We start from the raw sequence: 15,264 nt of genomic DNA, 5'->3' as shown, positions 1-15,264 counted from the left end.
AGCATGAGGGTCCCCGGAATTGTGCCATCTCCCGGGAGCCCTCATCTCCGGGAAGGCTTTCCTACATGGAGGCTCCTGTGCCTGGGAGGGGGCTGGCTCTGAGTCTATCCCAAAGTTGTAACAGGAGGCAGGGCCCCACCGCAGCTCCCTGGCCACCTCCCTTCCTCTGCCCCCCACCTCCACGGCCGGAGCCAGAGCCAGTCCTCCCAGGAAGGGGTTAACCGCCAGCCCCAGCCGTGAGGGAGGGGACTGGGCTGGACCATTTTCCTCCTCGCTGCCTCCACCTCGGTTTTCCTGAATGGTTCTGCCATCCTGGGGTGGGGAGGGAAGGGAAGGAAGAAGGGCGGGCGGAGGGAGGGAGGGAGGAGTGTGGGAAGAGGAAGGAAAAAAGAGCGAGACAGCCGGGGAAGAGAAAGATGTCACTGTCTAATCTCCCTGTCATTTTTATTTCCAGCAGGCGCGGGGCGAAGGAGCTGCTAGAACAATGCTGAGGCGGGCGAGGTGAGGAGCAGCCCGTGCGGCAGCCCCGACGGACTGGCGCGAGCAGGTGATCAGAGGCGCCGAGCCCGAGGCCACCTGGGCGTCCCTCCCCTCCCCGCCCCTCCGCCGGCCGGAGCCCCAGAGCCGGTGGGGAAACCATGGCGACCAATTTCAATGACATCGTCAAGCAAGGCTACGTGAAGATGAAGAGCAGGAAGCTCGGGGTGAGCCACCTCCAAGGGACCCTGCCGAGGGACGGGCGCCCGGCGCGTCGGGGTGCGCAGCTACCCGCCTGTGGCCGGGCATCGTGCACTGCTGGTCTCGAGGCTGCTGGCCGGCGGGCCGCCTGGCATGTGCCTGGGCCCGGCTCTGCCTGCTGCAGCCCCCGCCTGAGCCGGGCTGGCTGGCATCCCAGCGGCTGGGCCAGCGGTGGCAGCCGATGGGCAGGCGGCTCCCCTGCTATTGTTGAAGTTGTCGCCAGGGCAGCGACTGGAAATGCCAGGCTGTGTCCCAGCTGAGTCCAGCTCCTCACTTCCCCTGCCATCACCGCCGTTTCTCCACCCCCCCCTCCCGGCCTCATCTCCCCAGCTACCCACTGCCTTCTGCATGGGGCATTTCTTGACTTTTGGGTGTTGTTTGTACCGGGGAAGTGTTCAAGGAGAGCAGTTGGTTGTGGGGGGAGGGCAGTGGGGTGAGGAGCGCGGAAGCTGGCGTGTCTGCGGTTTGTGAATGAGAACCTGGGCAGCGTGGCCGTGGTGTTGGGACAGGCTGCTTTCCTCCACATGTCGAAGGTGGCAGGAGGCTTGGAGATGAGGCCTCAGGCACATCTCTGCGGGGTGTGCACCCTTTCCCACCCCCTGCTGGTGAAACCCCCCCCAAAAAGGCATGAGCAGGGGCCCCAGGGAGCAACTTAATGATCTTGGTGAGATTGTCCCAAGAGCTGCCTCTGTTCCCTGATGCTCCTCCCTCCTCCAGTGAGGGGTCTTCCTAGTAGGAAGGAAACCCCCGGGACTGAGGCTGCCCAAGTCTGGGTGCCCTGCCCTGCCCTTCTTCCCCTCCCCCACGGCCTCGATGGGGTGGGGGTGGGGTCTGACTGCTCCAGGCGCCCTGGCTCATCTGAGTGGAGTCGGGGAGGAGCAGGGCCCTGATACTGGGCTTCCCTGGCTGGGTGGACCAGGTAGAGCCAGACTGGCCTTGGAGCAGGGTGGTTCTCACCCCTCCTTGTCCTCCTGTGGCCCCCACCTCCAGGGTCCTAGAGAAGGGCTCTTCCGTCCCCCATCTCAGGCAGCAGTTGAGCTGGTGGGCATGTTTGGGGTCTTACCTGGATGTGGATTGTATCCCAGCCTGGGCCCTGGTGGTCATCTGCCACTTTGCTCTTGCCCCGAGACAGGGGGTGCCCACTAGGAGCACCGAAGAAGGAGAAAAGCTAAGGCTGAGATGGGAGGCCAGGGGACGGGGGCCTGGCTGCTAGTGTGGCTCCTCCTTCCTGAGGGCCCAGACTTATCAGGTCCTCAGGGGCCAGCTGGTCTGAGGCCCTGTCCAGAGCAGAGCTTTCCAGGAAGGCAGGCCACTTGGGGCCGCCACTTGGTCTCAGAACCAGGCCCATTCCTCGGGAGACCTGGGCACAGCCAGGGGGGCGTTGGGGAGCTAGAGCATGGCCAGGCCCAGTCTGGAGTGGCCCCCCACTCGGGGAATTCACTGCAGACCTGCTGTGAGGGGCTGTGGCCACCCAGCCATTCTTGTCTCTGCACACAGAGGTGAGGGGGAAGGGCAGAAGGCGACAGGGAGCAGACTCCTACCTGCCAGGGCTTTCCTCCCGGCAGAGCTGTGCCAGAGTGTTTCTGAAGCGCTGATCAAAGACCTGGGAGAAGTGGGGAAGGAGGGCTCTTGAGCACAGTGGCTCCCTGGGGCTGTGTGTGTGTGTGTGTGTGTGTGTGTGTGTGTGTGTGTGTGTGTATCCATCCATCCTGTAACCAGGCAACCAGAGTGCTCAGGCCCCCAGGCCTCCTGCCGCTGCAGGCTGCACAGAGCCCAGGCTGCCAGGGCATGCATTCATTCATTGGGCCGTTCATTCACGGTCCCTTCGCATGATCATTCACTTGTTCGGCAGAGCTGTCAGCGAGGCTACTGCGATGTGAGGATTCTGAGAATAAAATGCAGTTTCTGCCCTAAAGGAGCGCCTCAGCTGGAAGCTGAGGTCTGCTGGGGTTTAAGTGGATAGGCCAGGGGCTGAGCCAGGGTCACAGCGACGGGGACAGACATGGCTTCTAGAGTCTCAGGAGCCAGAAATAGCCTGGTTGTGAGTAGCTTCTTAAGATGGGGACTGCCTGGGCTAACCATACCCTGGGACCCTGCCTGAGCCATCAGGGGTACAGGGCAGGGGAGGGGGCTTGGCCCGGAGGCCCCTTCACATCCTCTGCTCTGGGCCCCACCTCAGTCTCCCTGCCGTTTGCCAGGGAGAGGAGCGTGGCGATTCCTAGGGAATGGCTGGGCCAGGCCTCTGGAATGCCTGCCGAAAGAGCAGGCACACCCCAGCCAGGCTTTGGGCTGGGAGAGAGCCTGAGGTGGGAGGGAGGGGGCTGTGGGGGCTGTGCTAGGAGGAAATCAGCAGCCCAGGCAGGTGGCTCGGGCCGCCTCTGAGGGGGTCTGAGGAGCCAGCTTGCCCCTGTAGCCTTGGAGAGCAGTTGGCTCCCTGCTCCCTGGCTCCTTACTCCTCAGATAGACTCCTGAGCTATAGAGAATTTAGGCAGATTTAGGCACAGGGTCACTGGCAATGGTTGGGGCAAGGCACCATGCTTTGGGATAACCCCAGGTTCTTGGTTCTGCTCCTTCACCTCTGAGAGCCTCTGGTTTCCCAGCTGGAACAAGGGGCCTTCCCCTGGTTCCCTCAACTCCAGGGTTGGTCAGAGAATGAAGAGGGTGAGCGAAAGGTCCTAGAGACAAGAGGGGGTGTCTCCCACATCAAGAGCCTGCCTCCAGCTGCAAGAATAAGGGCTGCAGTGACATGCAGGCTGGGAGCAGGCGAGGGCCTAAACCCTGTCCCCAGGACACTGCCTGTGTCATGGGTGCTCCTGGAGCCCTGGGCAGAACCTTAGCACATGGGCTCCTAGGACAGCCCTGGATCTAGGCAGCCTGTTTTAAATAGCAGCTCTACCATTCATTAGCTGTTACTCAACTTTTGGGTGCCTCAGTTCCCCGGTCTATAAAGTGGAGATAATAATAGAACCGACATCAATAGTGACCCTGAGATTAACTGCAGAGAGTGTTAACAAAAAGTACAAATAGGAAGCACTTGATAAATGCTAGCTGCTTATATTGAGCCGAGTCGAGCTCATAGTAAACAGTAACTCAGGAGCGCCCTTTATGGAACAGGCTTTCAGAACGAGCCAAGAAATGACTACCTGTTCAATCTGGGGAGGGGCCTCCTTGCCTGGCTGGTGTCCCTGCTCCCCAGTCTTCTGGGCCCGGCTCCCTGGAAGGCTGTGCGCTACTGCCCCCAGTGGTAGGCAGGGGTAACTGCAGGGCCACTTGGGCTGGGTGGGAGTGGTCCGGGGTCTGATCCCCCTGCCATCTTGCCCCACAGATCTATCGGAGGTGCTGGCTGGTGTTCCGGAAATCCTCCAGCAAGGGGCCCCAGCGGCTGGAGAAGTATCCAGATGAGAAGTCAGTGTGCCTCCGAGGCTGCCCCAAGGTTAGGGGCCTGGGCCCTAGCTCCCCCAACCTGTAAGCAGCGACAATTTGTTTAGAGTCCTGAGAGCCAAGGGGACCCTCCTGGGGGTGGCAGAGCTGTGGGGGATATAGCGGGAGGCTCTCCAGCCTGGCTGAGTCCCTTATGGATGCTGTCCCAGGTGACGGAGATCAGCAATGTCAAGTGTGTCACACGGCTCCCCAAGGAGACCAAGAGACAGGCGGTGGCCATCATATTCACTGATGACTCGGCACGTACCTTCACCTGCGACTCAGGTGAGGGATTGGGGCTGCAGGCTGGGGGCTGGTCAAGGGCCAGTTGGTAGGAGGCAGAGCAGGGCTAGCCCTGCGGGTGTGACGCGTGGGGTGGAGGGCGCCATTGGAGCAGGCCCCAGACCGAGGTGGGCAGACACGCAGAATCCCCTGGCCTTGCCCGCTGCCTTACACGGCGGGAGAACTCCAGCCGAACCACATGGGGTGGGAGCGGCGGGGCCCTGAGCTGGCCCGTGTTGAGATCCCATGTTCTCCAGAGCTGGAGGCAGAGGAGTGGTACAAGACACTCTCGGTGGAGTGTCTGGGATCGAGGCTCAACGACATCAGTCTGGGAGAGCCGGACCTCCTGGCCCCGGGAGTGCAGTGTGAGCAGACAGGTGAGGCCTGGCGCTGGCGTGGGGTTGGGGGGTGGGGAGAGGCCGGGGAGAGGCCTCCCCTGAGAAAGCTCCAGGCCCACTCGGCCACTCCCATCCAGACCGCTTCAACGTCTTCCTGCTGCCCTGCCCCAACCTGGACGTGTATGGCGAGTGCAAGCTGCAGATCACCCACGAGAACATCTACCTCTGGGACATACACAACCCCCGCGTGAAGCTCGTCTCGTGGCCCCTCTGCTCACTGCGCCGCTACGGCCGGGATGCCACACGCTTTACCTTCGAGGCTGGCCGGTAGGACTCTCTGCCTCCCCGCCATCAAACCATGGCTCTGACAGTGGCTGCCATCCACTTGTGTTGGGCCCTGTATTGGAAGCTTAAGGTATTTATCAGCATAGCGTGCTGAGAGGAAACAGAATATCCCCGTTTTCCAAGTGAAGGGATGGAGGTCAAGTGAAGCTGTTTAGCAGGTCAGGCTGCTCGGGTTCCGGTCCGATGCCGGCATTGGCATTGACTAGCTCTGGGACAGTGGATCTGAGTCTCAATTTCCTCATCTGTCACATAGGGCATAGCAGGTCCTCCCTCCTAGGCTGGGTCAAGTATGGTTAAGGGTTGGGTATAGCGTGACCTCTCAAGCCAGCCTGCCTGGACTGAAATTCTGTGTAATTCTCTGGGTCACTCTGGTTGTTACTTACCCTCTGAATGCCTCCGTTTCCTCATCTGTAAAATGGTCGAAGTGGATTAATTCTAGTAAAGCATTTAGACTACCACCTGGCACACAGAAAACATTCAGCACATTTGAGCTGGGGGGTCAGATCCTCAGATGACAGCCCTGCCTGTTCCCACCGGGGCCTGGGGCGCAGAAGAGCCTGACTGGGCGTCTGCACACATACGGGGAAGTCCCCACCACCTCGCCTTCTGTGCTACTTGTGTCCCTAGGATGTGTGACGCTGGGGAAGGGCTCTACACCTTCCAGACGCAGGAGGGAGAACAGATTTACCAGCGGGTCCACAGTGCCACCCTGGCCATTGCCGAGCAGCACAAGCGGGTCCTGCTGGAGATGGAAAAGAACGTGAGGGTGAGGTGGTGTGCTCAGCACGGGAAGGGGGAGCTGGTGGGCGGGCAGGCTGGCGGCAGAGCATGCCAGCAGCCCCCACCCATCAGGTGTGTGGAGGAGGCAGGCAGGGTCTTGGGCCGCCTGCTCTGGCTTAGCCACTGCCCCTTCTCTGCCCCACAGCTGCTCAACAAGGGCACTGAACATTACTCATACCCCTGCACGCCCACTACCATGCTGCCCCGCAGTGCCTACTGGCACCACATCACGGGTTCCCAGAACATCGCCGAGGCCTCCAGCTATGCCGGTGAGTCACTGCTGTGCCCCACACCCACCGGCCAGAGGCTCTGCGGAGGACAGGGCGGGTCCGCAGGGCCTTCTGTCCTGGGATCACGTCTTCAACCTACCCTGTGTCCATAGGTGAAGCGTATGGGGCAGCCCAGGCCAGCTCAGAAACGGACCTCCTCAACAGATTCATCCTGCTCAAGCCAAAGCCCAGCCAGGGGGACAGCAGCGAGGCCAAGACCCCATCCCAGTGACCGCAGAGCGGCGCGCACGGATGACTGCTGGGGCCCCCTGCTGCGGGGCCACTTACCGCGTATTGTGGACGCCTGGAGGGGCTGTTGGCCAAGAGCCTGAAGGAAGGAAGCAAGCTGTCCCTTCTTTGTCCCCAAGGGTGAGACTGGACCAAGGCAAAGGGCTGGCCACGCCACCTGAGCATGTGTGAGGGGCTGGAGCTACCACAGGACTGTATACTGTTAATGATTTTAATATATATGGCTTATGACATATTCTATATTAATAAGATTTCCCCTCTCTGTCCCTCCCTGCCACCACATACATTTTTTAAGCCCATGACCAAACCCCAGTCAAGGCTGTTTTTCAATGTGAACAGCTATTTCCTGTCCCCCAAGGTACCAGCCCTCCTGAGCTGCCAGGGCTAGAGGAGGCAGCCAAGCCGCACTCCCGGCTGGTGCTCTGGCTGCTGGCTTCTCCCAAGCAGGCCAGGGTGGAGACAGCACGCGGCTTCTTAGTCCCTCTGGGCCCACAGAGTGGCACAGGAAGGATCCGAACATACATTGTGCCACTTGGCAGCCTTGCACTTGGAGTTTTAAGCAGAGGTGACATCTCGTTGACACCTCAGGTGAAAATCTGGTTTAAAATGGTTTCTGCCCAGGCTTCTTCCTGCTTAGTAGGCTGAGAAGACACCCTGGGGTTGGGGGTGCTGGTTACCTCAGCCGGGGGAGGATGGCCGGACCCGAGCGTGTCCCTGCCCCCGGGCCAGGCCAGCAGGGAAGGCCAAGCTGCAGGAGGACTGCTGAGGGAGCACCCCGCAGCCCTCTCACTGACTGGGGTGGGCAGGGCCCCTGCAGGGGGAGCCCCTCTGCCCGTCTGGCTCCCGGCCAGCCAGAAGTACTCAGAAACCAAGACCTTCCCACTTCCTCCTCCCCACATGGTGCTGAGGCTCCCTGCTGAAATGCAATTAAAGCAATTGATTTTCTAGTGCTGGTATTTATTGACTACCGTGCAGAAGGGCTATCTTTCTACTCACATCAAACCTGCGGTTGCGTGTGTGTTGAGTTTTTTGTTTTTAATATTTTAGGACTCTGATTTGTGAGAATAGACCTTGTAAATAACCACTGTTCAAGTCGTGGCAGGAGGAGGATAAAGCAAAAGGCCCCCTCCGCCAGAACCCTGGAGCCAGGGAGGTGGCCACAGCCAGCTCAGCTTTGGACCTGACCCAGGGACCCACCACCCAGAGGAGTAAGCTAGCCTGAAGGGAGCCCCGAGGCCACGGAGAGGGAGGCGGAGCTGACTGGCTCACAGGTAGTGGCACGATGACGCATGAAGGAGATGACGTTGTGCTCTTTATTGCCAAAAATAAAAACTTTTAAAAGACAACTCATACACATCCCTTCCTTTCTGTACTAGGTCTCTGATTTTCTCCAGGCTTCTCTGGCCAGGCTGCCTAATTAACTGCTTTGGGTATGTTCCTACCTCTAAGGCTGAGCCAGGGGCAAGGCCAACCTTTCCTTAAGTCCCCTGCCCTCCTGACAAATAAATGGGCCACTGTTGTTAAGTTCATAACTGATGGGGAGAGGGGGACAGCCTGGGTCTAACAGTGTTCTCAAAGGGTCTCAAGTTAGGGACTCCTGGGAATATGAGAGAAGTGCCAGTACGCGGGTCAGGGCCGGGACTGGAAGGACCTGCAGGCGGCCTGAGAAAGAATTCTAGAGTCAATCCTAACACAGAAGCCTGAGGTACAAGAGCGAAATCCCAATTTGTGGACAGGAAGGATTCAAACTAAAGCACTGAACTGATCAGAAAAGGAGAGTCCAGCTCAGTGGTTCTCAACCGGGGGACGCCAGGGCCCCTGGAGGCACATCCGGCGTTGTGGAGAGCACCACTGCCCATCAGCAGGCAGGGCCACGGATGCTCAATGGATGTAGGAGACTTTTCCGCCTCCGACAGCAGTGGCACCCCCGGCAACCTGCGACGGTGCCAGCCTGGGATGGCCTGCCCTCCCCCACCGCTACCTTTCTAGCCAGTACTGCAGGTGTGCCAGGAAGCTTGAGCAACAGCTGTCCAGTCCCCAGGAGCAAAAGTCTCAGGAGAGGCCTGAAATTCAAGAGCTGTTTCTGCTGAGACAGGTGAGCTGCGGCTAGTTTATGGTCAGGACGTCACTCTGGATCTCATGGCTTAATTGGGTCTGTAAGTCACTCAGTTTCTTCTTTAATCCAGAAAGTGCTGAGAGGACAATGGTTTCAGGGCGCAGAGAGCCACAAGATTCCACGTTGTAGTAAAACCTGAGAGGCGAGAGTCCGGTCAGAGGCCTCCGTGAGGCAGCCTGGCCGCCCCCACCCTGGCCACAGGCCCACCCCTTCCCTCCCTTCTGAGTCCTGACTCCTTTCCCCCAGACGAACTCCAGCCCCTGGACTGCCTCCCTCTAACCCCCTACAAACAGAGGTCCCAGGGCACTTTGCAGGGCCTCAGGGAGGCCATAGCTACCTGGAAAGGATACTGTGAGCCTCTCAAAGCTCGTGTGTTTGCTATACATATTCCACACTGAGGGCAGCCAGAAGATCAAGGAAGCAGCGTCACCTGCTCCAGCATTTTCGTACTTTTTACTCTAAGCCTTTGGTCAGATTTGGGACTTAAGTATTTTGTTTTGGGCCACTCCCCACCATATGTGGAAGATCCCAGGCCAGGGACTGAACCTGCGCCACAGCAGTGACCCAAGCCGCTGTCATGGCAGTGCTGGATCTTTAACCTGCTGTGTCCCAAGAGAACTCCCAAGGGCCATAGGTTTTTGATCCTAGGCTGATCTTTCTTTGGGTGTGGAAAATCAGAATAGGGACAGTCTGAATAACAGAAGGGCCCCCCTTTCTCACGGTGACCGCGAGGGGGATGATAAACTGCCTGGGATGTACACAGAGTGGGGTTCAGCAGTGAGCAGCCCCTCCTCAGCTGGCGGGAATGAGAAGGAAGCGAAGGGGCCTCCGGCACTCAAGAGCCTGCACCACGCTACCTTCAGGTGCCAAGCCAGGGACTCACCTCTCTGGCTTGCCGTTGGGGTCGTAGGGCGCCTGTGACTCATCCTCATCCAGCTCCGAGTACTCACTCTTTGGCCTGAGGTCAGACATAGATCAGCACAGGGTTGCTGCCGCAGCCGCTTTCGGGGTGCCCAGGTCTCATGGTGAGGTGCCCCACCTCAGTCGCCAGGAGCCACTTCCACACCCGCCCAACCCTGACCTGCCTGCCTCTCCTCACTCCCACCAGGAACATACCATTCCTCCGGCTTGGGGTACACCGTGTGCCTCAGGGCATTGTCGGGATCATATTCAAAAGCCACCCCTGCAGTGGGGTTCCACTTGGCGTGTTCCTTGCCAAAGCCCTTTTTGGCGTAGGCGCGAAGTCTCAGCTCCTGGCCCTTCCTCAGCTTGACGATGAGGATGTCTGCGGGGAGAGGGGAGAGGTGGGCGAGGGCCAGCAGAGGCCTGGTTCTCCGCAGTTTGACCCGCGCCGCCACTGCAGGACCAGGCAGCACGAGAGGCTGGGTCTGGTCTCTGCCTCTCTTGGGCCCCTTACCGTCCTGCTCCACGTAGTCACTGGGGTCATTATCTCGGTTCCGGGATGTCACCTGCAGGGAACCCAAACAGGCATTATTAGCTGCTGCTCAATGTCCCCATGCACCTCTGCTGGTTGGGGATTTGGCACTGCCATGAGCTGCGGTGCAGGTCACAGATGCAGCTCGGATCCCGCGTTGCTGTGGCTATGGTGTAGGCCAGCGGCTACAGCTCCGATTCGACCCCTGGACTGGAAACCTCAACATGCCTCGGGTGCAGCCCTAAAAAGAGAAAAGACAAAAAACAAAACAGTACCACAGCCTTCAAAGGGTCCTTGGGAGACAGGGGGCCCAGAGCACCAACAATGGCTCTGCCCACCCTGGCAAGACTCCAGAATCAGCACTTCCAGGCACCAGGCTGAGGTTAAGGCAGAGGGCACACAGGGAAAGCCAGTGTTTTATAAGGAGCCACCCGAGTCTGGTCCACTCGGAGCCAAGAGAAGAGCAAAGGCCCTGGGCAGGGAGGATGTCGCTGACCGGAATGACCCGGGGGCTGTTGGAGATGAGGTCTCGGGATGTGACGTGACGCGTCTGGTCTTCGTTGCACCGCACATCGAGGGTGAACTCCACCGAGCACTCGGGGCAGAACTCCTCACAAGTGCAGTCCTGAGGCAGGAAGAGAGGCAGGAGTGAGTCTAGAGAGATGGCGAATCCCGGCCTGGCTCCCTGCTTCTAACACCCCGTCCCTTAAGGTCCTTCCCTGGGAGAGGGCAGAGCACAGCCTCCAGGCTCCCGTGGGCTGTGTCCATCCCACACGCCATTCTCGGGCTGCTCAAGGGCAGGCTCGTCCCAGCTCAGAGACAGCTGTGTCTACCCCCCGCGCAACACCAGGCCACCACCAGGAGATGCACTAACATCTCACCCTACCCTCAGAGCACTCTTCTTCTAGAACCAAGGCACTGAGAGAGGAGGCAGCTTTCATCCTGCACAGCTCTGTGTCCCATAAGCTAAGTGACTGGCTTAGGAAAGCCATCACCATTTAAAAGGAAATAATCCAGGGAACAAGAAAAAATCTATCTTTTAAGTTCCAGACTACAGACCTTCTCTAAAAAAAAAGTCACAGGTAATGTATGAATTTATGGAAATTTTCATACATTCACAGAAGCAGAGAAGACTTAAGAGACTGTCACTATGTAACCATCACTCAGCTTCATTAACTTTCAAGTGTGCCATTCTTTACACTGATTCTTAAACATTCCCGTGTTAGAGACGAGCTGCTACCATTTAACCTCAGGCAAAAAGAGTTACTAGAATGTAATCAAGCAAACCTTCCCACTTCCTACCAGTGAAGAAAATCCAACCTACTTTTTGTTGTTTTCAAGACAATGAGGAAGAACTAGGGCCCACACCTGGTCAATTTGCAATCACACACTGCTGAGGCAGGAAGACAGCCTAGGCCCTCAAGACTGCATCATTCTTAGGAATATGAAATTAAAAGTATTCAATCTCAAAAAAAAAAAAAGTATAATAAAAAAAGGAGTCTGAGAGATCAAGAGAATAAAAAGGTATAATAACTAAATGCAATCTTGATTGGATCACAGACCCACAGACAAAAACCAGTTAGGACATTTTGAGGATAACTTGGAAAATCTGAATTTGGACTGTATATTGATAGTACAAATCAATGCTAGATTTCTCTTTTTTTTGGCTTTTTAGGGCCGCACCCGTGGCGGAAGTTTCCAGGCTAGGGGTTGAAGTGGAGCTACAGCTGCTGGTTTACACCACAGCCACAGCAGCTCAGAATCCATGTCAGTGACCTACACCACAGCTCACAGCAACACCAGATCCTTAACCCACTGAGCGAGGCCAGGGATGGAACTGTGTCCTCATGGATACTGGTCAGGCTGTCGCAAGGGAACTTCCAACGCTAAATTTCTTAGGCATGATGACAGTGTGCCTACACAGGAAAATACCTTATTTTTAGGACATGAATGTTGATGTAATTAGGGGAAAAGTGTCACGATATCTGCAACATTCTCTCAGAAGAAGAGAAAAAATAACATATGAAGAATAAAGCAAGTAGCAAAATATTGACAACTGGAAATTATAGGTGAAAAGAGAATAAGTAGTCTATCTTCAACCTTTCTATAGCTTTTCAGAAACAAACAAAAAAACCCCATACCATCTTTGTTCAGTAAATGTAATACTACAAAAAATGAAATTCAATGGAATTTGTAGGTCATAAGGGGATTCATATCTTTATATAAGATGTTGACAAATTGCTCTTCAATTGGTTGTACAAATGTCCCCACCAGTACATGTGATGCTCTACTTCTTAAAAACAAAAATCTGGAGATGTGAAGCAACAAAATGGTGTGAAAAATGTGACAAGTGCTTTGGAGGGAGCATGACTATGTTACATTTGCTTCACACTCTGCTGTGTGTTTGAATATTTAAAAATACATAGGAGATCCCCTCGTGGCTCAGTGGTTAATGAATCCGACTAGGAACCATGAGGTTGCAAGTTTGATCCCTGGCCTTGCTCAGGGGGTTAAGGATCCGGCGTTGCCATGAGCTATGGTGTAGGTCGCAGACGCAGCTCGGATCCTGTGTTGCTGTGGCTGTGGTGTAGGCCAGCGGCTACAGCTCTGACTAGACCCCTAGCCTGGGAACCTCCATGTTCCACAGGAGCAGCCCTAGAAAAGGCAAAAAGACAAAAAAAAAAAAAAAAAAAAACAACCATAAATTTACAAAATTAGCCACCAAAAAAAAAAAAAAAAAAAAAACCACACCCCTGGGAATACTAGAATTGCCATCAAGAAGGAAGAGTCTGTTACCTAATGCAGCTCTGGTGAAAAGATGCAGGTAACCTAATCCTTTCCTGCCCTCTCCCTAGTTCTAAGCCTGTTATCACATCACAGGAGCAGAAACAGGGCTCTAGAGGAAGGGAGCCATGTTTAATTAGCAAAACCTAGGAGTAAGGCATAAAGCTGGCAGACATCAGCACCCCAGTCCCTCGTGTGCTCCTCTGTGGGACAGTTCTCACCCCCTCTGCTCCCTGTCCACACCCACTAACCTTCTGCTGCCGCCCTTTGGCCTCCTAAGACCCTGCCCCTGGGAAGAGATGCTGTGGAAAGCAGAATGTGAACAGATCAGACGCTGAGGAGGAACAGCTCCACCTGTTGTGTATAAGTGGGCATCCAGGTGTATATCCACTCTTGTGTGGCGGGCTCTCAAAACCCCTTGATGCCCCTGGAGCCTCGTCAATCTGAGGCCCCATGAGATTTTAAGAACATAGCCTGCCCTGGGCTCTGGACAACATCTCCACACTGTCTTTCTAAAAGCTGCAAGCAAGGTGTCAGGAAAAATCCCTTTGAGAACGTGAGTTCCCTGCTTCTCTCGATTCCTGACCCCCGACCTCCCAAGCAATCACACAGCATACCCGGGAGTACTGCAGCTTGTCCACAATGTCGTCACTAGTGAGGGGGATTAATCCTGGAAGACAGAGAGAAGCAGTTTAAACAAGGTCAAGGGGCCAAGCCAAAGGAAAAGCCAGCAGTCCCCTTGGGAGTGAGGAGACTTCCTCCCCTGAAACCGGCAGAGCCCCACTGCCCTGCCCTTTAACTTCCCAAACCCAGCACTCACCAAGCCTGTGAGCAATGAACTCGTCGTGAAGGACTGAGGAATTGGCATCAATCTGAACCCAGTCAATTGCTAAAGAAATAAAGGAAGCAGAGCAGATATGCAGTTTAGCCACCAAATTCACCTGAAGGCTTAAGAACAGTGGTTCTTCAGATTTAAAAATTATCTAATGCTTACCACATTGCAGACACCAAGGCCAGGCTGCCAGAGACTGATTCTGCAGCTCTAGAGGGGGGCCCAGGAAGCTACACTTTAACAAGAACCACATGCCAACATGCTCAGGTGGATCTGATACAGGGAGTACCCTACACCACCCAGAAAAACAGCGACTTGTAGACTACTACAGAAAGGTGTTTCTCTGAGTTGACTATTTCTGTGGGAAGCACTCTAGTCTACCATTCATGCCATCACCAAATCCAAGAACACAAACTATTTGAACACCTCAAAGTTAAACAAATCTCACAAAAACAACACAGACTTATGATCCATAGTGCTTTTTCTCCCCCTCTGATTTTTAGGGCCACCTCTGCAGCATATGGAAGTTCCCAGGCTAGGGGTTGAATCAGAGCTACAGCTGCCAGCCTATGCCACAGTCACAGCTACTCAGGATCCGAGCCCTGTCTGAGACCTACACCACAGCTCACCGAAATGCCAGATCCCCGACCCACTGATGGAGGCCAGGGATCGAACCCACAACCTCATGGTTACTAGTCGGAATCGTCTCCACAGCACCACGACGGGAACCCCATATCACAATTTATGGTATAATGACCAGACTGATTGCATTCCCAGTGCCTCGCACCACTGCCTGGTACTTATAAGCTCTGTAAACTCAGTGGATGGAACAGATTCATAAAAAGATATTTACCGGTACTGAGCACTCACTAAATACAAGGCAATTAATAGAGATTACCCCACTTAATCCTTGACGTCACCCTGATAACTACTATTAGCGTCCGAATGTTAAGAGGAAATTGCAGCACAGTTTGATAACTTGCCTAAGTTTCACAAAGACAGTATTCGACCTCAAGTCTGCAAACTCCTGAACCTGTGCTCTTTACCTCGAAGAGTGGAACTGAGTGGCCCGTGGGAGCCAGGGAAGGGGCCACAGTGGCCCTGGGGCAAGAGCACGGGGTCCGATCAAGTCTCCAGCATTGCTGTTTTCGCAGCGCCCCCACCCTGGGCCCCAAACAAGGCTGGAGTCAGGAACGCCAAGGTATGGGGAGGTGGGGGAACTGGTGGCCCTGACCACGAGGAGGCGAGGGCCGCTTACCTATTATGGGCACCTCAGCGATGAAGACCCTCCGGATAGAATTCGCCACCCTAAGGAATGAAAACCAAGCGGCGCGTGGGCACCGCAGACTCGACAGCCGGCCCCGCGCCCCACGGCTCCCAAAGCAAAAGCCCCGGCTCCGGGGCCAGTTCAAGAAAGACAGACCCCCGCCCCTCCAGAGCCGAGGCCCCGGGCACTCTGAAGCCGCCAGCCCCTTCCCTCAGCACCCTTACGCCAGGTCCGTATTCTCGATAATGAACTTGACATTCTCGTCGGTGAGCTCGGTGATCCGCACGGTTGGCTGGTTGGCATACGGCATCGCGCCAGACTGCTCGCGGGGCCTTGGGGGTCGGTTCTGCTGCTCGCGCCCCTGCGCCTGCGCCTGCGCCTGCGCCTGCGCCTACGCCGCCACCGGAAG

The 15,264-nt window shown here is 56.0% G+C and overlaps 2 protein-coding genes across 5 annotated transcripts in view; one reads left to right on the top strand and one right to left on the bottom strand.

The window, feature by feature from the left end:
• Nucleotides 1-7,888, top strand: part of DOK4 (docking protein 4) — a 26,094-nt gene extending 18,206 nt beyond the window's left edge. For 3 of the 4 annotated variants that reach the window (XM_005655786.3, XM_003355800.4, XM_005655787.3), the window contains 8 exons: nucleotides 455-704; nucleotides 4,064-4,171; nucleotides 4,329-4,443; nucleotides 4,698-4,817; nucleotides 4,916-5,105; nucleotides 5,751-5,889; nucleotides 6,049-6,172; nucleotides 6,286-7,888. In XM_005655786.3, coding sequence (XP_005655843.1) covers nucleotides 639-704; nucleotides 4,064-4,171; nucleotides 4,329-4,443; nucleotides 4,698-4,817; nucleotides 4,916-5,105; nucleotides 5,751-5,889; nucleotides 6,049-6,172; nucleotides 6,286-6,404 — 981 coding nt within the window. In that variant the 5' untranslated portion in view covers nucleotides 455-638 and the 3' untranslated portion in view covers nucleotides 6,405-7,888. Of the gene's footprint in view, nucleotides 1-352; nucleotides 705-4,063; nucleotides 4,172-4,328; nucleotides 4,444-4,697; nucleotides 4,818-4,915; nucleotides 5,106-5,750; nucleotides 5,890-6,048; nucleotides 6,173-6,285 lie in introns of those variants that run through there. The other variant, XM_013988524.2, reaches the window with a different exon arrangement.
• POLR2C (RNA polymerase II subunit C) lies at nucleotides 7,714-15,264 on the bottom strand. Its single transcript, XM_003355801.4, has 9 exons — nucleotides 15,080-15,264; nucleotides 14,847-14,896; nucleotides 13,577-13,645; nucleotides 13,374-13,426; nucleotides 10,469-10,597; nucleotides 9,955-10,006; nucleotides 9,654-9,822; nucleotides 9,421-9,495; nucleotides 7,714-8,672 (listed from the first exon to the last, which is right to left on the bottom strand). Exons 1-9 carry the CDS (start codon nucleotides 15,163-15,165, stop codon nucleotides 8,528-8,530), a joined length of 828 nt encoding a protein of 275 aa, XP_003355849.1. The 5' UTR covers nucleotides 15,166-15,264; the 3' UTR covers nucleotides 7,714-8,527.

Source organism: Sus scrofa, chromosome 6, assembly GCF_000003025.6.
Source record: "Sus scrofa isolate TJ Tabasco breed Duroc chromosome 6, Sscrofa11.1, whole genome shotgun sequence".
Lineage (NCBI taxonomy): Eukaryota > Metazoa > Chordata > Mammalia > Artiodactyla > Suidae > Sus > Sus scrofa.
Note: the sequence above shows the minus strand (reverse complement) of the source record. Positions and strands in the feature narration are given on the sequence as shown.

Coding starts and splice junctions, on each gene's coding strand:
- POLR2C (XM_003355801.4), bottom strand. CDS start 15,165: ATGCCGTATGCCAACCAGCCAACCGTGCGGATCACCGAGCTCACCGAC. Junction 14,897..15,079: donor ATCGAGAATACGGACCTGGC/GTAAGGGTGCTG, acceptor TTCATTCCTTAG/GGTGGCGAATTCTATCCGGA. Junction 10,598..13,373: donor ACAAGCTGCAGTACTCCCGG/GTATGCTGTGTG, acceptor TTCCTGCCTCAG/GACTGCACTTGTGAGGAGTT.